At 46.1% G+C, this 23476-nt stretch overlaps 1 protein-coding gene across 3 annotated transcripts in view; it reads right to left on the bottom strand.

Moving 5' to 3' along the window:
• Window positions 1-1354: 1354 nt before the first annotated feature.
• SLC39A14 (solute carrier family 39 member 14) overlaps window positions 1355-23476 on the bottom strand; it is a 42867-nt gene continuing 20745 nt past the window's right edge. For 2 of the 3 annotated variants that reach the window (XM_036889125.2, XM_036889127.2), the window contains 8 exons: window positions 15412-15689; window positions 13551-13737; window positions 12592-12761; window positions 8555-8677; window positions 7593-7781; window positions 7268-7475; window positions 6186-6370; window positions 1355-4437 (listed from right to left, as the gene is read on the bottom strand). In XM_036889125.2, coding sequence (XP_036745020.1) covers window positions 4291-4437; window positions 6186-6370; window positions 7268-7475; window positions 7593-7781; window positions 8555-8677; window positions 12592-12761; window positions 13551-13737; window positions 15412-15687 — 1485 coding nt within the window. In that variant the 5' untranslated portion in view covers window positions 15688-15689 and the 3' untranslated portion in view covers window positions 1355-4290. Of the gene's footprint in view, window positions 4438-6185; window positions 6371-7267; window positions 7476-7592; window positions 7782-8554; window positions 8678-10569; window positions 10740-12591; window positions 12762-13550; window positions 13738-15411; window positions 15690-23476 lie in introns of all 3 variants that reach the window. The other variant, XM_036889126.2, reaches the window with a different exon arrangement.

Here is a 23476-nt window from a genome sequence, read left to right on the forward strand (position 1 = left end):
TTAAACGGAATGTAGTTCAGTTTCTTCCAGGATGAAAGGGATTCACTTCTGCTGAGATTCCCACCTATTGTTCTTCAGAAGTCTAAGTATTTCACACTAGACATTAAGAGTACAAAAATCTTGGGCATTTTGTTTTCACAAAATCAAAAACCCTGTGTCCACATTTGGTGTCTTTACTGAAATGGACTTTGCTCAAAGCATCACTGAGTGGTAAAGAGTGTGCAGAAGCAACATGACAGAAAGGCCTTAGTGTTCGACCAAAACTGTCCGAAATGGCTTAGCTGGTTTAAGAGTGTTTTACAGAGAGACAGCTAAGATCCAAGTTTTACTCTTCTTAATGACCTATTTACTTTGCTTGGCTCTGGCTCTACATGGGCCTCAAATTCACCTTTCTCAAACTTTTAAGTAAAGAAGGACCAGTTAACAAGGAATATAAGCAAAAGCACCACCAAAGACAAGAAAACAAGGCAGAACTGCTGCTGCCAGGGCATTTTCACAAGCATGACAACTTACAGACATTTCCTTTGGCCTTTTCATTCTGTGTCACAGGGTGAACCACGGAAAGAAACTAGGGATAGCCTCCATCCAGAAGGAACACGATGTAGAAAGAGAACAGATTGTAGTGCAAGTCCAGTACCGGAGGCATGCACAGCAAGGCACTGCTCCCAGCCCGGGAAGGCTCTCCAAAGGTCATATGAGCCAGAGGACAGCGTCAATGTCATTTTGAACAACTCCAGCAGTTGGTAGTCTGATAGAGTAGCTAGTTAATACAACTAAAAAAAAAAAAAAAACCAATGTGAGCCACATAAAATACTACTCTTCAGTTAAAAATCTGAAGGACTGAACAATAGGCATTTGGGAATCTAATGTACACAGCAACAGGATCCCATCCATTCTTTTACCTTACAGATATTTTTATTGTCGAAGAAAAACAGATCCCTGGCCCTATGATTACACTGGAGTAAGGACAGGTTTTGAATTCTAAGTCTCATGACAGGACTTTGCCCTGTGAGAGATACAGGTGATGTAGTTTAAATGAACCGAGCACTCTGCAAGTTTCAAATCATGCAGCTACAGAAGGGAAAAGAGCATAATAAAGCTCTTCTCGGGAAACACCAGTTCTTCCCTCATGGAACATCAGTGCAGTCATCACAGGGTTCATACAAGATACATCCATCATTTTAAAGTGAGCATGTTCAGATATCTAAGGTTCCTTCTAAAATCCCCTCTTGAAGCATACACTGGGCCGGCAAAACAGAGCTTTGGAAGTCAGTGAGACACCACTGCCACCTTGTGTTCAACAGCCTTCATTACACCCACATTACTGCAAAAGATCACGCTTGGGATTCAACGGTTACAGAATATAGCTTTATTTATAGAATCTTACAAATAAAACATTTACAGTCCACATAACATAAGTTATTTTCTAATTTATCCTCATAACACCTGAGTTATTTAAAAAAATACTGTGATGGAATTGCAGAACTGTAAAAGGAAATATGAACAATAAAAACCTAACCTCTCTCTTTTGCAAAGATCAGACAACTTTTGTTTATTAAGCAGATTTTCAGCATATTCCATCTCTCTGGAAGAGGACCTACTAAAACAGGTCTTGGGATAAACAGAGAAGCCTTCTTTTGGAAACCCAGGGTGAAGGACCAAGGGAAAGCCTCCAGGTGACACTGGATAGAAAGCTGCTGAGGGGCAAGGACAGAAGGCAACCTGCACACGAGGGTGAGGACAAGCCGCGGCAGAAGCCCTGCTCCAGGGCCGAGCGGCTCCTGCAGGTGACAAGCAGCTCCTGCAGGTGACGTAAGCCCTTCCTTGCTAACATTAACCACCTGGGGAAAGAGAGTTTGGATACTAAAGCCAAGGGTGAAGTTCTCAAGACTTGCTATTCCTCAGACCTCTAATATGCACAAATGCTTAAAACAGCAAATTCACCACATAGAAGTCAAAAAGGAGTTGCCACTCGTGAGACAAATTTGTTGCCAATGGCAACATGCAATCAGTTGTAGTATTCAAGAATCTCCACCCCTCCTGAACTCCAACTAGGACTAGCCTCCAGACCAATTTCCCTTTGAGACAGCTGTCTGAACATGTTAACACAGATGTGCAAAAAAAGGGAAAGGATCCTACTTCATTTTTCACTTTTTAATTCGTTAAAGATTATAGTTTTGAGTTCTCTTTAAAACTAGAAACCCACTAACTCTAACTTAGTATTCTACTCCATGAATAATGGTATTTGTAAGGAATGACATATCTATAGGGAATGCTAAAATTATAAACTTAATACATCATTGTGGATTAAGGAAAGCAAAATCTTGTAATGTTTTAAATTTGTGTTTTTTTCTACTAGCTCCTGAAAGCAATTTCAGAAATTGAGAAAAGTAAAACAGAAAAGACAAAGAATCATGTTAAAACAGTAATAACAGTAATAATGGTAAAATAAAAGTTAGATTCCAACATACAAGGAACTGGTTCTTTGGTAAAACTGGACTGTAATCCCATGAGTCAGTCCTGACATTTTATCTAGAATCTTGGTAACTGAAGTTTTCCTCCCTCTTCAGCCCATTCTCAAATTGATCCATGTCAACGAGGACACTTTTAAAGCATCACCAGTATTTTTCCGATTCATCTTCTTAAGAATATTCCTGGTTTGAGGGACACTTTCCAAGAAGAGACCAGATGTTGCTTTAATTACTGTGCAGGGGAAAGCTCTCCTGTGTGCAAGCAGAAGCGTTCACAGGTGCGGGCCAGGAACCAGCACTCGGGCAGGCACACGAGTCAGTTGGTGAGCACAGCCCCTGGACTGCAGCTGTGGGCACCACTAAGAAAGGCTTCCGGAGAGAGTGGCTCCCCAAAGCGGCTAAAGAATCTCACATTATCAATATGATAATAATAAAGCAATTCACCTAGTGAACCTGGAGATGAGCTCCCCTTGAAGCCAAAGTTCTGAGGAGCGGGCTCCACAGTGCCTGAGGCTGGCCTACAGTCTCAAAGACCAGTGTATCCAATTCAGTACACGATTTACACTTTCTGGTTCGGGGTGAGGGAGGAAGAAATCACCTACACTGTGTGCATGCCTAATTAATAACATAATTATGTCATAAATTAACATAATTTAATTCACAGCACATCAGTAAGTCCTCTGTTCTGCAAACACGTACAGTGCCCAACTCAAGTTTCAGACCTTATGTCTCCTCGTTCTGTTATTTGTACTTCCCCTTATGGCATTAACAATTTCTGAACGCTGCCTGCACTGACTCCCTCTGACTACCTTTGTCTAACAACATGAGCTGCAACCCAATCCTACAAGTAAACTTGCCACTCTGCAGAAGCAGTGCTGACCAGGGGAAGTAAACTTGCGCAGTCTCCCCTGTAATACGAGCATCGTACGTGTGCTCAGAATGTGCTTCTAGGGAGGCAACTGCAGAGTCTCGCAGAAGGTGGGAGGTGGAAGGCGAAGTGGCAGTCACAGCAAAGCCAATTCATTTCTTGCAGGCCTCCACTCTCAGCCCTCCATTCTGTTAGCATGAATCTGAAAGGGGACATCCAAGGCCATTGAACCACATGCTAGCCCACTTGGACAGACATGAAACACCAGGTGCAGCCACCAAATTAACATCCAACACCCCAGCAGGAGCAAGTGATGGTCACGACAGGACACACACCTCTCCTGCCCCTCTTGCGTGATCCCTGCCTCCCCTCTTGCCCCACACATCTGTCCCAACTTTCAGTTCTCTTGGAGGCAACCCAACAGACTTTGAAGAAATAGAAGGGATTCCTGTACTTTTTCCATGAAAACAGGTGAATCCATTTCAAAGTGGGTCATCTTGAGGATCAGGATACACATTTAGATTCATAGGTCCCAAACTATAGATTCACCTCCTGATATTTCTAACTGAACTATGATCACTGGCTTTTTGTTTTAGTTTTGTTTTGTTCATTGTGCGGCCAGGGATTAAAAATCTCTCAGCACTGGTTTGAAGAGTAAGAGGCCAGGCTAACCAGAGAACAAAAGTCAGGCTTGTCTTCCGAGCTGCATTCAAGTTCCAGAGTCACTCTGAGAAATAGGGGAGGAGAATGAGAGAGGCACTACTGAGAAGGTGGTTACCAGGGCAGCTTGTCCTAGGAGAGGGCATTTTAAAACCAGCTGATATTTAAATGCAGGAATACAGTCTGTGTCACAGTTTTTCATAGGACTGCCTCTTCGGAGGTGCGTCGTGGCCACTGGGCCTGCGGCCAGGGTCCAGGCTGCCTCCCAGCCCCTCCGGATCCCGGCTGGGCCTACCCGATCTGGATCTCTCCGGAATACTTGGTGAGCACAAGCATGATGGCGAAGCCAGTCAGGAGGCCCAGGTTCTGGATGACAAAGGGGACCAAGGTGCTGCCCTTCCTTTCGTCCTCTTGGCAGACCTCATTCATCTCAGGGAACTGAGAAAGAGAGAAAATGAGAGCTCTGGTGAGTTTCTTCACCTTTAAGTCTAGGTCAACCCAGTATGAGAACTAAGTGTATCTAATAATTGTTCTAACATTTGTCATATTCCTATTATGATAGTAACATAATTCATATATAATCTTGTAAGTGAATATTGGTATAATTATAATTATTTTAATATTACTATTAGCATTTTTATTACATGATATGTAATTAAGATACATATGTAAGCTATAATTGGTTTACGAAGAAAATTAGCACCAATAGCCTCTAGAACTTGCATTTATCAGCTTTTCTCCAAAAAGTTACCTCTATTTTTTTTTGGTATCATTAATCTACCATTACATGAGGAACATTATGTTTACTAGGGTCCCCCCCCTTCACCAAGTCCCCCCCACAAACCCCATTACAGTCACTGTCCATCAGCGTAGTAAGATGCTGTACAATCACTACTTGTCTTTTCTGTGTTGCGCAGCCCTCCCCGTGCCCCCCCACATTATACATGCTAATTAATCATAATGCCCCCTTTCTTTTTCCCCCTCCTTATCTCTCCCTTCCCACCCATCCTCCCCAGTCCCTTTTCCTTTGGTAACTGTTAGTCCATTCTCGGGTTCTGTGATTCTGCTACTGTTTTTTGTTCCTTTCGTTTTTTTCTTTGTTCTTATAATCCACATATGAGTGAAATCATTTGGTACTTGTCTTTCTCCACCTGGCTTATTTCACTGAGCATAATACCCTCTAGCTCCATCCATGTTGTTGCAAATGGTAGGATTTGTTTTCTTCTTATGGCTGAATGATATTCCATTGTGTATAATATGTACCACATCTTCTTTATCCATTCATTTACTGATGGACACTTAGGTTGCTTCCATTTCTTGGCTATTGTAAATACTGCTGTGATAAACATAGGACTGCATCTGTCTTTTTCAAACTGGGCTGCTGCATTCTTGGGGTAAATTCCTAGAAGTGGAATTCCTGGGTCAAATGGTATTTCTATTTTGAGCACTTTGAGGAACCTCCATATCGCTTTCCACAATGGTTGTACTAATTTACATTCCCACCAGCAGTGTAGGAGGGTTCCCCTTTCTCCACAACCTCGCCAACATTTGTTGTTTGTCTTTTGGATGGTGTACCTCTACTTTTCAAAGTTACCTCTACTTTTCTACTGAGAAAAAACAAAGTTTTATACATGCAGGCAATCCTGGATGTGTTTAGATCTGGCTAAAAATAGCCACTTTGATAAAAATAAACTTTTTATTGTGAGCCAGCAATTTTAGTTCTGGAAAGGTCTATCCTCTCACAATATAATACTGCCACTGAAAAGGATGCTTCTAAGGAGAATGCAACGTAAAAAATGTTTATGATATATTAAGTAAAAAAAGAAATCAGGACATAAAATTGTATATGCAGTGCAGCTGTAAGTTTAATTGTCTTTCCTTCCTTCCCTCCTCTTTTCACTTACCCATACATATTTATTCTATAATACTTAAGTACTTAAGTAAAGACCCTGGAGTTGAGCTTAATCCTTTCCTTAATGACATATGCTAATGGAAACATAAGGTTTTCATCCTTTAAAATCTAATGTCCCCTTAAAGAGCATTGATGCACACACCTTAAATAGGTGAACTGACTGGTAAGCAAATTATTCCTAAATAAAGCTGTTACTAAAAAACTGATGGGCCCTTAGTCCTACCATCCAAAGAAATGGCCCAGTCCAGTTTTGCAAAGACTATGAAAGACTTACCATATCAGCCAGAGAAATATATAAGAACATTCCTCCAGCCAGTGCAAAGATCCAGGTGGGAGAGAAGTGGCTGCCGGCCAGGATGCCAAAGGCCAGACCCACATAACAGCAGCAGGCAGAGAGGAAGTTGAAGAAGAGAGCCTGCTGGATACTCATCCCAGCGTTGAGCAGGATGACAAAGTCCCCTAGGGCGGGAGGGTGTGGACAGAAGAGTCACTCTAAGTCACGGACAGAGAACGTGAAGACAAGACTGCTTAATCCACGGATAACGTCTGGGTGACCATCAGGACAGCCCCGGGCTCAAGAGCACAGTGACAAGTCTAAGGCACTCTCATCTTCATGTCTGGGAGCTATCAATCTCTACTGGTGAAACTGGCTATGGACTTCCAGCCTAGAGGCTGAAAATAATGTAAGGATTTCCAAAACAGATAACCAACCAGCAATGACCTCATTTCTCTTTTGACTGATGATGAAATAGAAGCAGCTTCCTTCCTCACAACTACAATGAATGGGTATTTTCAGGAAACAAATTGAGACTGAGAGAAGTCAAGTAGTTTGCCAAAAGTTGCAGCCAATCAATGACAAGGCCAGGACGTCACTTTGAGTCTGAGCCTCCCAAGTCTGGGCTTTTTATACTCTCCCTTGGATAAAACTAAGGACCTCCCAACCGCTGGCTCATGTACCTCTTGCACCCACCAGACTTCTAATACACAGCTCAGCCTTTGGAAAACTAACAGCATGTAAGAGAGAACCTACACCAAGCACTCAGAATAGTGTATGGCCCATGGTAAATGATTTTCACTGTTTTTTCCCCCTTTAAACATTATGTCAGTCTATGAGGTAGGTACCATCACCAACCCCACTGTTTAAGTGGGGAAACTGAGGCACAGCATTTGGGGCAAATGGGAAACAAACATCCCTGTTTTATGGATATTCAATTACTAATTCAACTATTAAGAGTGAGCAGTTAGACTTCACATGGCAGAGAGATTGTGAATTAATGACAAATGTTTTGAAGTGGTAGTTGGGGGGTGCCCGTGCCAACGACTAAGGCAGCACAAGTGGGGTGTGTGAGCACTTACCAAGCTCGTGTGGGAACTCCTCGCAGAGGATGGCCACCGAGGTGCTGATGCCTTGGAAGACGGACACAGTGAAGGAGGCACCGATGGCCAGGCCGTCAATGAAGTTGTGCAGGCCGTCGCTCAGGGTGATCATCCAGGCCAGAGTGCCAATGTCAGAGTAGCGGACACCCTTCAGCCAGTAACAGGCGCCCTGGGAGGCCTGCAGGTCCTACAACAAAGCCCATCCCCATGGTTGCAGGGCAGACGATGGGCCCTCCGGGGAGGCCTGCGGCATCAAGGCCTTGCCACTTAAGGGCCCCTAGTGAGCAGGGCACGGTCCACTGACCTGGACAGAGAGCGAGCCCACGATGACCTTCTCGTCCGTCACGGGGGCCTTCCCATCCAGCTTACCGCTGCAGTGCTGAGGAATCATGTGGTCCAGATCCCCGTTCTGCAACTTCTCCGTCACCCCCTCCTCCTGGTCCTTCTTGGAGGGAAGTGTCTCAGAGGCATAATGGCTATGTCCGTGATGCTGCTGGAAGGACCACAGGGAGGGGTCAGAGCAACCCTAACCAAAGCCGCTGGAGCACCCAGGTTGAGCAGGAGCTCCCAGCTCTGGGAGACCTCAACCCACCATCAGAGACACACAGGGAGACAATTCAGAAACCCAGGAGAGCTGAACCACAGGGAACACCAGAGCTCAGTGCAGGACAGACACCAAAGCACTGCACTCAGGGCCAATGCTTATTCCAGCAAAGCAGCTCTGCTCAAAATGTTTATAGCTCTTCCTTTGCAATGGCCATTTAAAAAAAAATTAAAGTGTCACAATCTTATGAAGGTTTCACATGAACAATATTGTGGTTTCAACATTCACTGCAATGGCCAGTTTTATTTAACTCAGCAGTAATTTAGGGGAGAGCTACATGCCAGTCACCAGGGGCACCTTTCTGGGACTACACTGCAGTAACTGATCCTACTTCATACACTGTGACTGCACGTATCAAGCCCCTCCCTCCTCTCCTAAAGGTGTAAAGGGTCTATGAAGGAAACGACCTAGAGTAAAACAAGGGGATCAATTACTGCCTAACAAAAGGCACACAGGCCAGATGTGGTTCTGGCTGCCCTCCTCCCTTGGTGACATACCCTCATGAGGTGAAAGGGGATATCCACTCGTGACTTTGTGTGTTTTAATCCCTGGCAAGCTCCCTGTACTGGTGCTGGGGTAAAACTGCTACCAGGACACACGAGCATTTCAGAGACAGGAACTTTCCCCAGAAGCACTTGCCTTCCCAATGTATTAGGTCTCACCTCGTTTTTCTGCTTAAGAAGTATTTTCAAGATCTTCTCTGTGAAAAAGAAAAGATAAAAGCCCCCAAACACCACTGCAGACTTAGGGACATAAGGATCTTTCAGAGGGTTGAAACCAAAAGCCTGTGGACCCAAGAAAACAAAATGAGTTTAAGAAAATAAAAAGTCTTCACTGTCCCCTCTCTTAACCACTTCCTTGATTCTAGGAAAGCAAAGAGGAGCACTGAGAAAACTGTCATGGACCCATTCCTTTTCCAGCAAAATCTAACCCTGGATGTTTCCCTAATGTCACATCACCAGACCTGTCATGTTCTCAAGTTTATTTTCTGATAAGAAAGAAAGATCTTTAGAATTTTACTGCCCTGGATATGGTTTTCTATTTGTAATGAGGACCCTGTCTTCACTTCTCCGGGTGCTTTGCTACAAGGGCAGGCTGTGCTGGCAAATCCCATATGTAAGGCAGGAGTCGTGTACATTTCCATCATTTTCTAGTGTCCCTGGCTGATGGGCCTGTAAACACAGAGGGAGATGGTATAATTACACTTTCCAAAATGGGAAATCCATCCCCCAGTTAAATAGGAAGAACTGCAGCGTCTTCCTGACCACAGGCCTCCCAGTGACCGTAAAGCCGAGAGAGCAGACTGTGTTACTGCACATGTCAATTTTGGGGGTTTTGTTTTGGGTTCTTTCTGGACACTTTACTTATTATGGGGGGGGGAGTTGTGGGGGGAAGAACCAATGGGAAGAGGAGAGGAACAGGAATCACAGTTCCAATGTCAGTGCTGCTCCTGACCTGTGCTGGGGCCTGGGGATGGGTCTGGTGACCTGCCCCTCGCGTTTCTGACAGGAACAGGCCTTCGAATAACTCCAGCCTCCTCAGGAAGAGGGCAAAGATAAAAGTGACCATAAGTACCAGCAACTCCAGACTGCTTAAGTCTTTTTCCTTTCTGTTTTAAGGGACAGAATGCAATCCCTACCTCCAGAGTAGCTTTGTAAGAGACACGAAGGCCAAGAGAAATGACACTTTCAGGATGACTTTCCAGAAGGGTCAAATCACCTTAAGGAAAAGTGGAGTGAAAACAGGCAACTACCAGTTCTCCACCAGAGCCGGGAAGGATGGGGAGTACAAAAGCAGGGCTTTAGGAGTGGTTAAGACCTGGCCTCCAGGACACGTGTCTGCGCAGGTCAGATTCTGCCTCTGTTAGTAGATAAGCACTACTTGTTCTTTAAACATCACATCAGTTGATCTAAGGATCAACTAAAAAACACAAAACCCCCATCTTGGAAAGCCTAAGGTGCTCTAAGAGGCATGTGCTGTCATCTTCTTGCTTGAACTGTGGCTCCGTCCAGGCCCATCAGACCACCTACACAGGGAGCGGGTCTACTGCAGAGATAACACCGATTCAGGTGAGATTTTTCTGAGGCTGGCTGCCAAGCCTCACACAGACTAAGCTCCCTTCTGTTTTATGCAGGATTTTCTCAATGACCTGGGTGAAGGGACAAAGTGCTGGGAATGTGGGTGAAGCCAGACGCTTTTATTTGGATTGCCTTTGCCCCATGCACCCTGCTGAGGAGAACGGATCTTTTTATTTAGATCTACAGACTTTGCTGATGTGGGTTTTTGTACCAAAAGCCTCAAAACCCCACAACGAGGAGCCATAAAGTAATCTAACTACATCTTTACACTTACTAGGCACCAGGTGTTACAAACACAGCCTCACATCAATGTGAGGTCAGGCCTCCTATCTTCCCCACTGCACAGAGGGAAGAAAAGCAGAGAGGTTAAGTGACTTGCCCAGGGTCACGGAACAGGTCAAGGGTGGGGCTGAGATTTGAGCTTGCTCTCAAGCCTATGCTAGGCTGCCTCTCCTAGCTCATGCCTATCTTAGCTTCATGTCCCCAAAGGGGGGGGGGCCCTTTTTTGTGCCTTCCATGGGAATCGGGGTCCTTCCGCTGCGCCCACTGTCCCCCAGGAGACGGGCGTGCTCCAGTGTGACAGCCCTGGCTTGCCATACCTCGGGGATGAGCTGGAAGAGGGCGTTGGAGTAGAGGGTTCCAATCGCCAGAGCTATGAAGTAGAGCAGCAGCCGCTTGTAAAAGGTCTTCTTCATGAAGGGCACCACGCTGGCCCCCATGAGGGAGCAGAGGGAGATGACGGTCACACAGAGCAGACCGTATCCCCACACTGCCGTTGGGGGAGGACCAGCCCCACCCAGGGCAGGGAGAGGGAGGGGCGAACACCCCATTACATGGCCACCGCCGTTCAGGGGAGGGTGGAGAGGATAGACAGGGAGGCAATGAGGAAGGTTTTGGTGGGTATTAACAAAGGAAAGAAAGAAGGAAAATCAGAGAGACAAGGAGGGAGGGAGAGAGAAATAGAAAATTTGTTAGTGATTCAAGTCTGATGCAATTTCCTTCAATCAGTTCTGAAGAAATGAGGAGGAATTCAAAGTGGCCTTGGAACCCTATGGCGCCCTGCCCTGCGCCTTTGGTGGTAGGAGTCGTGTCCTACCTGGGGGCTGGTGTCACACGGCAGGTGCGTGCTCAGACCTACCCGGGATGGCCCCTGGCAGACTTCGGAGCCGAGGGCTCTTTCACTGGGAACAGGAGCCAAGGGGAAGTGTTCCCCACGGGCACACAGCCCACAGCCTGGACTTGGCCTGGTTCGTGAGGATACCACAAAGCCAGGGTGTGAGGGGGCAGAAGGATGGAGGACAAGGGACGCCCCATGCCCATAAAAGGCAGTTTTTTGCTTTGTTTATTCCCATTTGCTTTGATAGGAATCCAGTATAGAGGACAGAGTTCCAAGACCACCTAGTCACAAAAAACATTTCCTCTCCCATTCCCGTGTCACACACTCCAGGTAGGACAAAACAGAGCCAATACGAGGTGCTCCTCTGTGAGCCACAGAGGCGGAGCATGTACAATTACTCTATTTCCATTCAACAGGTGAAAGGCATTTCATTTCAAAATCTTTAATAAATTAACAAATTAATTTCTGGAGCTGGAAAAAAAAATAGCCCAAGATGAGGCCTCCCCTGAGAACTGCGTGCCAGCCTCACGTGGGCTTCTGAGATAGCACAGATGGCTCATGAGCCAGACCTCCTTTCTCGTTATGAGAAGGGCAGGCAGGGCCTGGGTATTCACCCAGGTCTCCTCTTGGTGACAGCCTTTGGATAGGGAGGGGCCGGGGGGCCATTCTCAGCGGAGGCTCACACGCCTGTCACCCCTGCCTCCCACCCACACCATAGCCTGAGCTTGCAAGGCAGGCAGGCAGGCTGTCAGCTTGGGTCCTGTTTTTTTTTTTAGCTCCGCAGTGGTCACAATTAAAAAGCACAATTAATAAACATTTCAAAGTAGTCAAGTAAGGTCACCAGGAAGTCGGTCCTATCAGGAGAAAGTCAAGATGCAAGAATGAAGGAATTGAATGGCCCTTTACTTTGCCATTTTGAGTTCATTTTTGTTAAAAACCCTTTGTCCTATGTTTGGCTCTCTGTGCTATAAATTACGGCCTGCTTTAAAAAACAAAACAAAAACACCTCACTCGCTTTTGAGGCCAATTCCGCTTACCACTTGGTAACCCTGTTTCCTTCCACCTCATTCCAGATGGACAATCTCTCGGTGGCCACAGCCGAGTCCTACCCAGGTCTCTGCTCACAACAGAGCAGGTGTGGCGCATCAGGGCATGGACAGCCACCACCGACTATGGCTTTCCTTTGAGCCCTGCAAACAGGGTTTAGGAAAGGCACTGACTGGGGAAGGGGGGGCGAGAGACCCCCAGCAAGGAGGGCAATGTTCAGGACCTTGCATCTGACACCACCTGACGAGGCCAGAGGCAAACCTGGGGGCCTAGGAGGGAGAGAAGACCCTGAGATCCAGAGTTAGAAGGCACTGTGTCCCTTGATGTGAGGGAGAAAAGTTGATTTTCCAGGCAGTGGCTGTGGGTGCCTTAGAGTGCAGGGTGGACGGGACATCAGCCCAGGGAAGGCTCAGCCACCGCCCCAGGAGAGAGAACGGCATATTCAGTTCTACTGCACCTCTGGGATGAGTTGGAAGAGCGCATTAGAGAGCAGCGTTCCAATGGACAGGGCGATGAAGTAAGTGAGCACACGGCTGAAAAATGCTTTCTCCGTGCATGGCAGGACGAGGACTCCCAGGAGAGAGGCTAGGTTAATCAGTGAGACACTGAGGAAACCGAAGCCCCACACTGTGGAGGAACAAGAACAGAGGAGGGCCTGCATTACTGAAGGCAGGGGCTCCTGCTGCCCGGGGGGCGCCCTTCTGAAATCAGCTGTGATCAGGGCAGACACAGACCAAATAATCCATCAGCAAATGTCCAGCTCTTCCTGGGTGCTGCAGAGAAGCCTAAAAAATACAGCAAAGTCACTATCCAAGAGACACTTACCTTTTCGATGGAGAGTAGGGCAAAAGCAACACAAAAGGCTAACTGCCAGGGGAGTTAAATCACGACAGCTGGAAGCAACGTGAGGCATGATACAGGCCACACGCACTGGGTGCCAGGAAGCAGGGAACCCACGCCCATAAGACAGGATTTGAGAAGGGCACTCTGGGCCGAGGGAGTCGTGGACACGAGACCATGGTGAGCACACCGTGGCTGGAGGAGGAGACGGGGAACCAGAGAAGGGTGCAGCGGGCCAAGGGCACACTCTGTGAGGTCTTAAATACGAGAGCAAAAGGTCCAGGTGTTGGCCCCTAAAGTTTAATGGAAACCAAAATGAAAAAGTGGCCCAAGAAAGCATCCACAGGCCAATCCCAAAGCCCCACACTGAAAAGTCACAAGTCACGCCACCCAGGCTGACAAGACACTATCTTATGAGTGTAAAGTAATTCACCATTACTTTATGGTGCTGCAATCTAACTCACCCTCCTGATGGTGGCAACTGGTCACTGGATAACATTCAGGGGGCAGTGCTGTTCCCCTGGCCATGTTAAGACAAGCCCAGGAACCAGGACCCGGCTTCCAATCGCAGCTCACCTTCGACTGAGCTTGGCTTCCCCTCCTCCGTCTGCTCATTTTCCTCATTCTCCTGGTTCTCAGAGGAGCAGGCCCGGGAATCGAGCTGCTGGAGGACAGCAGGGCAGAACTCCTGGAACTCCCGCCTCCCGATCCGTGACTGGTCACTGAAGTTGTGGGCAGCAAAGAGGTCTCCAGAACTAAAGCACTGAAGCAAAAGGGTGGGCAGAGCGCCTCTTAGAACCCAAAGTCACACCCTGTCCCTAAGGAGCAACCGACCCAGCCTTCCATGAGGAAATTCATGGTGGACAAATATAGGGAATCTGTAGACTAACCTCCAGGGTGAGAGCAAGGTAGTCCCTAAACGTGAAAAACTGATCAGAGACCAGCCACCCACTGAGAAAGTTATATACCTCAAGCACACCCATTTATAAATGGCTACCCAGAAGTTCTGGGAACTGAATTCCAATCATTGTGACCAGGGTGTGTTTTCTGGAAAACATGGTTCTATTTGCATACCTGAAGATAAAAGCTTCATCCAGATACCAAATCTAGCTGCATATCACAATAGCCCAGGAGTTACTATTAAAATGCAGATTCCAGATACTTCTCCAGAGCTACTGAGCACTGGCATCTCCAGGGGAACACCAGTCTCCTTGACCTTACCGTGCTGTCCCCAGCCTGAAGAATGTGTTGACAGAAATTAGGAGAGGAAGGGAGGAACATCTGAAGCTTCAAAGTCTGCCACACAGCAAGGGTGCCAGGTGGAGGGCAGAGCGCTCAGTGCTCTTGGCAGGTGGCAGCTGAGCGGTTCTCATGTACAGCAACACTGCCGTTTGCCTTCTGATTTCACTCTATACACTTAAATGGCAGTCTTCACCTGAATGTGGCTTTACAGGGGTCTTCCTCTAAGTCAGCCCTCTGCATGTACTGACAAGTCACAGTTTTGGGGCCTACAAAGCTGAGGGCTGCCTGTGGTGACCCCAAAACATTGCTGGAGCTCAGGGCCAGGCTGCATTAGCCTCCCAGGGCAGCCTCTTCCCAAACCAGACATTCACCACGCCTGCGTTCCGTGTCCATGCTCCGTGGTCCCCCATGGCCATCTGATCTCTCCAAACTCTACTCTCCTTCAAGGTGAAGCTCCAGGATGACTCACAAAGCTTCCTGGTTATTCCAGGGTGCATGGCTCTCCGTCTCCCATTTCTGAATCCTATGGTAACTGTCCAACCCATAGTATTTAATGCTTCATTTTGTTATCAGACAACTTTGTTCTCGTTTGAACTCCCCATCCTAAGCCTGACTCATTTTTCTCTATTTCTTAACAATGCTCAGCACGGGAACAAAGTAGATATATAAAGACACTGCTGGCTGACTTAAACTTGGCTGCCACAAATAGCCTCAGACTGATTAGCCAAGATGATACGGAAGAAAGAACAGAGAACCAAGAGCCAAAGACCTGTTCTCTAACAGACCCTCCGTATTCTCTCCTATGTAAGATTTTCCACCCACACCCAGAGGCACTGCAAGGCTCACCTGGGAAAGCTGGCAAAGAGCCTTGCAAACTGTTGTCTTTATCAGAAATGTGAGCTGTCCCAGAAGCTCCAGCTCACTAGCACTTCCCAGTGATCCCAGGCAGTTAGTTCTGAGGAAGCACCCGGAGGGCTTGAGAATGCCTACTGCATGGCTGCCCTTTGGTAAGGGCTTCAAAACTCCCCTGGAGGAGGTCAGAAGGCACAGCCTGGGTCTCCAGACAACGGAGGAAGAACTACCCCTCTGCTGTCATGGAGGCTTGACTGCCCTGTGCCGCTCAGCTCCCTGTGCCCTACTAGGCTGCGAACTCCAAGAAGGCAGACACAGTGCTGAGCACAGCTGGAAGCCTTACCGTGGAGAGGTTCCTCTGTCCCTGCACAGGCTGGGTGACATTGTCCCAGCCCACACCCACATCTAGGTGGTTGAGCAGGGCCTTCAGCTGCTGTAAGGTAAGGCTGTCGCCCTCCCCATAGCGATGCATGAGGTCCTGCAGGAAGGAGGCGGCGCTGATGCCTGGAGTGGCCGCCAATGCAGCGTGAGCCTCAGGAGCAGCTCTCCATATGCTGAGCAGGGCCAGCAGGCAGCAGCTACGGACGGCTGGGTGCAGCAGCTTCATGGTAACAAACATGCCTGAGAAAGCAAAAAGCAGGTGAGGGTCAGGCTTAAGAAACCCACCCTCTCCGTGCACTCCCATCTGCCAGCAGCTGCACCATCAGCCATACTCGGGGCGGCCTCTCCTCCCACTTGGATCCAGCAGCAAAGCCCCGTTTCAGCCTGTCTCCAATGCCTCTGCCCGGCTGTCTAGAAAAATCTTTTTGACAACATGGATTGAAAAATAATAAAAGGACTAGCTCACCAGGTTTGATTAAATTTATAAAGTAAAAAAAACCCTATGTGGTTATGTTTAAAAAAAGTCCTTATAAAGTACAGTTTAGGGAATCAAGTCAGCAATAGTTTAGTAACTTTATATAGAGACAAATGCTAGCTAAACTTATGGTAATGTATATAGATGTTGGAGCCCTACATTGCACACCTGAAACTAACAGGAGACAAGACTGGGAATGAGTTAGTAACTGCTGAAAATGAGCAGTAGGTAGATGGGGATTCATTATACTGTTCTGTCTACTTTTGGGTATCTTTGAATTTCTCCAAAATAAAAAATTAACTAAAAGCAAACAAATAAATTACATCTAAAAGGAAGGGGGGAAGGGGGAAAAAAACAGACTAGGGAAAATATAACCACCAAACACGACAAGGTTTATTTGTTCTACACCATCTGAATTAGGGAAAAAACATGAAAAGCAGTCTCTCTGGTTTGTTAAGAATATAAATTTAAAAGATGGATGGTGCTATTCTGCTAGTTATTAAAAAGGCAGAATATATTTTTTGAAAAGATATAAAACTGAATGTTAGTGAGGTTAAACAACAAAATAAGATACTGCTGGCAGCTATAAAAATCCTATGCCTCTCTTGAAAAGTTACATGGTAATGAAAGATATTTAAATTCTTTGGGTTGATAATTCTATTTCCAGAATTTACTCTAGTAGAAGCAATCCAAAACCAAAAAGTCTATAAGCAGAAACATGTTATGATCAAATGAATTATAATACATCAATTTCATGGACTAATATGCAGCTATAAAAAATGAGAATCATGAGTTTAATGTTAAGAAGCAGAATGACTATGCAACCAAGGTAACTAAGACAGAAAAAAAATCAAAGTCTATAGTAGCAGACGATGATTTTCCTTTGTTAATCATTTCCCCCAGTATAGTTATGATTTCATTAGTGAAATAAACAGTATCAGGAGAGGAAAATGAGCCACGTACTATTTAACCCAGACCCAGGAGCCCATCCCTGCAGCTGTTTGCACACCTACACAGACATGGGGCTCCGGCACAATGCCTCACATTGGATCGTGCTGTCTCTGGGCCTCTGCTTGTGCGAGAAGCTACAGCACAGTGGGTAAGCGCAGGCTTGTCTGTCTCCTGGCCCTGAACTTACCACCAGTGTGATCGTGGGCAAATTAAGCAGAATCAATGTGCAGACTCAAGACTCAACCAGAGCAGTGTTGCCGCTTACTAGGGCCATTCTTCTCAGAAAGACCTGGCTTCAGTGTCTATACCACTGCTCACTGGGTAAGCAACTGTGCACAAGTTACTCAGCCTCCCCTACCTCCTCCATCTTCTCATCTATAAAACTGGTACCTACTTCACTGGATGCTATGAAGATTTAATGATGTGGTAAGTCATCAAGTGTCTGACCTTTAGAAAGCACTCAATAAAATGTGGCTGTTCTTATTATAGGACTTTATAATTAGCAGGGTTCCTCCATTTTGACTCACTTGCAGCTCAGATATTAAGCTGCTAATGGAACTGTTAGAATACCCCTGTGGCTGACTTTACTTCAGGCCTATAGTCCAGGTCCTCTACCACAAATATACCCAGGGACAGTCCAAGTGTTAGGCTCCACACACAGGGCACGCACAAAACCTGGGGACACAAAGCACTTTTCAATGGAAGGTTTGAGGCTACTCTCAACTCTTCACCAAGAACCAAAAGGTAAACTCTGGTGGGTAGGGGGGCTCGTATGCCATATGGCTCACCCCCACTGTACAAAGAAAGCTGTTCTCTCCCTGATGACATGACCACCTGTCTAAGGCATGCATGTGCTGTCACATGAGGGGAGAAAGGCAGCATGAATTGAGAAAAGGAGAGGCAAAGAGATGATGGGGAAAGAAGCTGTGTTACCAGCACGAGCCTTGCAAAGTACCTGACATTTACTGATTCCTTTAAGAAATGCTGGGATACTTATCCCATCTAACAGATGAGAGAACTGGGGTTCCAGATTAGGAAACATGATCCACAGCCAGTAACTAGGATAGTGAATCCAGAAAACTAAATTTTTTTGTGCCCTGAAGCCAGGTCTGAATGACACAAAAGTCAGTACTCTCTTAACCAGAGCCCTGCTGTGTCAAGACATAAAAATACATGTCCTGGGTTCCCTGGGAGCCACAGAATCCTATGTGTCTCTATGCAGATGATTCCCAATTTCTATCAGCCCCAATGAGCACCCCAAATCGAGGCATAAAATATGCTGAAGACCTGTGTCAGGGAGTCCCCTCAGGTATACTCTAGAGGCGAGGCTGTATCATGGAGCTCCTGTCATATGATCGCCTCAGCAAACATCTGCTTCATTTCTCAAACATATCTGCAGCAACTTCAAAACATACAGCACGTGTGCACATGCATGCACACACTCAAGTGTGACACACCTCATGTAATTTTAACAGCTTTACCTGAGGGGCACCCAATTCAAAGTGTCAGCACATACAAAGTATTTGCTCTTGGCTGACCCAGTGGCCCCTCAGCGTGGCCGCCATGGCAGCCTGGAGTGGGTGGGTAGATTTGACCAGCAGAGCCCTCCAGTGTTGCCTGGAGACCTACTAACCCACCCCCAGCGTATCAGGGGAGGCTAAAAGCAACTTGTAGGCAGGAAGAAGTCCCGACCCAGGGATCTCGGAGAGGCTAAAGCCACTTCAAAGCCAAATGACCCTGGCCTTTTGTCAGACACAAAAGGGGAGCTTTCTGCTCCAATGGAGATTTTTTTTTTTGCCTTAACTACAAGTTATTCTTTAAAAAAAAAAGTTTATAAAATATTCTTTGGAAAAAAGAAAGAAAACACACACAATTCTTGTTGAAGCTGGATGGTGAAGCTGGGCAGGGGTCCGTGGCATGTAGCCCCAGCTGCAGGAGGAAGCCATTCTGTTAAGGCCATGGTTACGGGTGGGCCCCCCTTTGAGCCCCCGCAGACCTCTCGGGTAGCTGAGCTGACTCCCTTCCCAGAGGAGGAAGAGTACGCAGGGCAGGGCATGAAAACAAGCTGGAGACAAAGGCTTGAGCGTGCTGTGGGCTCAGAGGACCAGGTTCTCCCACAGAAGAGAAGCTGTAGTCTCTCCACCCCTTTGCTCACTTGGCTTGGATTCAAAGAAGCCAATTATTTTAGTGCTTTAGGTATCTTCCAAGGGCCAGACCCAACCCTCCCAACGCTTCATTTCCCAGGGGGAAATAAAAGACCCATGAGAAAATAAAAAAGGGATGCTTGCTCTCAGACCCTCTGTGGAACTCCGGAATCTCCGCACCATCTTCGAGGTGACTACGTCAGAATTCCACCTGCCTGTCATCCCTTCACCTGACCCAGAAGGAGCACTTCTGTCCTATGGACAGACTTACTGCTGCATTTACCATGCTGTCTTTTTTTTCTATGCCCACCTCCCCTCTGAGAGAGACAAGTGAACATCTACTTCGTTTTGGGGTGACACAGTAGTGACTTAGAGTGATGCTGGGTCCAAGGTTGGACGGTGATGTGAGCAGAACGGGCAGCAGAGCCCCAAGGGGCTGGAGGCTGCTAGGCTCCAAGCATCCACACCTTCCCAGAGCAGCTGACCAGGTGGCTGCCATTCTCCCTTTCAGAATCCTCTGGGCTGAGGAATGAGCCATGAAGGACAAGATCGAATGCTCCAGACACAAACTTGGCTTAGGCACAACTTTCCAAGGCCAACTGAAAAGCCAAAGGAAATGAGTGAAAGGTGTGTGTCTCTCTCATCCTACCTACTACTTACTCTACCTACCTTGTATCCCAGAAAGGTATATGATGAGAACAGAACTGGGAGAATCCTCACTAACTTTTCTGCTGAACCTAGAGAGAGGGACACTGTTGCCAATCCTTTTTCCTCTGCAATTAAGAAGTAGTGGGAACAGTAGCTAGAAAACAGAGAAACAGGTGAAGCTGGGACAAAAACAGTGGGCTGACCTGGAGAAACTCAGGGCTCCAAAGCCACATACTGAATGGGGGAAACTGTCCAACTGCAATGGGTGTTCCTCTCCATCTAACAGAAACCGAATTCACCTCCCCAGTAAGTGGGCTGTACCAGGCCACGGGGTGTCACCCAAATCCCAGACTAGAGGACAACTCCATCTCCCCCACCTCATCCCACGTTCACCGTCACTCAGGCCACAGGAAACAGGTCAGAAACACCAGCCCCCAGCACGATTGTCGCTGGGGTCAGGGACAAATCATCCTCAGTGTGGGGGGAGGAAAGTCACTGTCTTATTGTAGAGCCAGCAGAGCCGAAGACCATGAGCACAAACACGATGAAGAGAAACAGCAGACAAACTGTGCAAAAGACACGGACGTCAGTGGGACATAAGCCACGCCCACCAAGAAAGCAATTCCTCGCTGCCCACTGTGCAGGAACTCAGGACATGACTGCAAGTAAACCAGGGCTCAAGGGGAGATGACAGAACAAAATGTATTGAAAGGAGATGCAGGCTTACTGAAAAAAGAAAAAAAATCACTGAAAAACTAATAAATAAATTATACTCAACAGAGAACAAAATTCTGCCAGTCATTTAAAACAGAATACTGACAAAAGCGGGTTGAGTGACTACAAGTGGAAAAGACTAATTAAAGCATATATAAAGACAAAGATACCAACTGTAGATAAAATCAAAGTTCCTGTGGCCAGGATTCTCACCTGGCCCCGGCTGACTATCTCACTGCACACCTGTGGGCAATACATGGCTGTTGACTCTATACAGAGTTCCACCCAGTGCTCTGGGCACGACATGGTGGCAGGGCTGCAAGGCTGCAGGAGAGCAGAGCAGAGGCTAGAGTGGTGGCAGCACCGAGGACAGAGGTCCAGAGGACGGCTGTGCAGAGAAGCCCAGAGGACAGCTGTGCGGACAGAGGGGCCCAGAGGCAGAGATGGGCTTGCTGCATGCAGACTGGCTCTGAGTGAATGGGATTTTAGTGACTGACCTGCCACTGTGAGAATAAAGTTGGGTATAACCCTTTCACCCCAAGAACGTTTTGCTGTCGTTTTCTTTGGTCAGACTGAATCCATAGTGAACTTGCCTGGGGCTGAAACCCATTGGCAAGACACCGACATAGGGATAATTGTTGTTCCTGAAGTACAGAACCTAACACTGGAAGAAAAGGTATGTTCAAAGATAAATACATAAGATTCCCCTGAAAGAACAGAAAAAACAGAATCTGAAAATTGAAATAATATACTGTACTCCACAAAAATCTGGTACAGAATGCTCTAAGGCACTGCCTAGTTAAGATACTGAACTTAAAAGACTTTTCAGGCATCCAGAAGAAACTTTTTTCCCCATGCCTTGCCAGTGGGTTTCAGCCCCGGGCAAGTCTGCTATGTCTATGTGACCAAAGAAATTGACAGCAAAACGTTCTTGGGGTGAAAGGGTTATACCCAACTTTATTTCCAGGTGGCAGGTCAGTCACTAAAATCCTGTTCACTCAGAGTGAGTCTGCATGCAGCAAGCCGGTCTCTGCCTCTGAGCCCTTCTGTCTGCACAGCTGTCCTCTGGGCCTCTATCCTCAGCGCCTCTGTCCTCAGCACTGCCACCACTCCAGCCTCTGTTCTGCTCTCCTGCAGCCTTGCAGCCTTGCCACAGTTGCATCCAGAGCACTGGGTAGAGCTCTTTTTATAGAGTCAACAGCCATGTATTGCCCACAGGTGTGCAGTGAGCTGCTAGTCAACCAGGGCCAGGTGAGAATCCTGGCCACAGGAACTCTCATTTTAACCATACCCCAAAAAATATTTTATTGCAAAGACTGTGAAACATACTGAAACTTTTAAGTGGTAGAAAATTCAGCCTACCCTCATCTTCCCCATAGCAAGAAAATTCAACAACATTTACTTATTTCTAAGAGAAACAAAATATGCTGGGAATATTATTCCTAGCCATGAAGCTATACAAATATGGTAAAGACAACAGGCAGAAATTCTTCACATGAAAGAAGTCAGTCCCCTTCCTAGGGGGAGGAAAAAAGACATGATAATGAAGACATGATAATGAGATGCAGCTAGTTAATAGGGAAGTAAAAAGCTCAGGAATGTGCAATCCCTATCAAAACACCAACAGCATTTTTCACAGAACTAGAGCAAATAACCCTAAAATTTTAATCCTAAAATTTGTATGGAACCACAAAAGACTGAATAGCCAAAGCAATTTGAGAAAGAACAAAGTTGGCAGTACCATGCTTCAATTCAAACTACACTACAAAGCTACAGCAATCAAACACTATGGTACTGGCATAAAAACAGACCCATAGATCAATGGAACAGAACAGAGCCCAGAAATAAACCCATGCTTATGTGGTCAATTACCATTATGACAAAGGAGGCAAAAGAGTATACAATGGGGAAAAGACAGTCTCTTCAATACGGTGTTGGGAACACTGTTCAGCTACATGCAAAACAATGAAACTGGATCACTATCTTACAGCACCACAGATAAAAACAAACACAAAACGGATTAAAGACCTAAACATAAGACCTGAAACCATAAAACTTCTCAAAGAAAACACAGGTAGTCAACTCTTTAACATAAACATTAGTAAACTTTTTCTGGGTATGTCTCTTCAGGTGAGGGAAATAAAAAAAGCAAAATTAAACAAGTGGGACTACATCAAAGTAAAAAGCTTCTGCACAGCAAATGAAAACATCAACAAAATGAAAAGGCAACCTACTGAATGGTAGAATATATCTGCAAATGATATATCTAATAAGGGGCTAATATCCAAAATATATAAAAAACTCATGCAACTCAACATCAAAAAAACAAGTAATCCAACTGAAAAATGGGCAGAGGATCCACTTTTCCAAGTAAGTATCCAGATGCCCAACAGACAAAATGATGTTCCACATTGCTAATCAGGGAAATGCAAATCAAAACCACAATAAGGCGTCACCTCACACCACTCGGAATGGCCACTATCTGAAAGACAAGAAATAACAAGCACTGGCAAGGATGTGGAGAAAAGGGAATCCTCCTACACTGTTGGTGGAATGGAAATTGATGCAGCCACTATAGAAAGCAGCATGGAGATTCCTCAACTAAAAATACAAATACTGTTATCTTCCAGTAATTCCACCTCCGGGAATTTAACTGAAGAAAGCAGTATCATTAATTCAGAGAGATATCTGTACTCCTATGTTTATTGCAGTATTATTTACAATAGCCAAGATATGGAAGCAACTTAAGTGTCCATCAGTAGATGAATGGATAAAGATGTGGTACATAAACACAATGGGATATTACTCAGCCATAAAAAAAAGGAAGTCATGCCATTTGCAACAACATGGATGGACCTAGAGGGTATTATGCTAAGTGAAATAAACCATGCAGAAAAAGATAAATACTGCATGATTTCACTTATATGTGGAATGAAAAACAAAAATGAGCAAACAAGACAGAAGTGACTCAGACACAGAGAACAGACTGGTGGTTGTCATAGGGGAGGAAGGTGGAAGGATGGGTGAAATAGGTGAAGGGGAAAATATTAGTGAGCATATTTGGTATCTTGATCTGAGTGATATGTGAATATATA

This window comes from Manis pentadactyla, chromosome 1, assembly GCF_030020395.1.
Source record: "Manis pentadactyla isolate mManPen7 chromosome 1, mManPen7.hap1, whole genome shotgun sequence".
In the NCBI taxonomy this organism is placed as follows: domain Eukaryota; kingdom Metazoa; phylum Chordata; class Mammalia; order Pholidota; family Manidae; genus Manis; species Manis pentadactyla.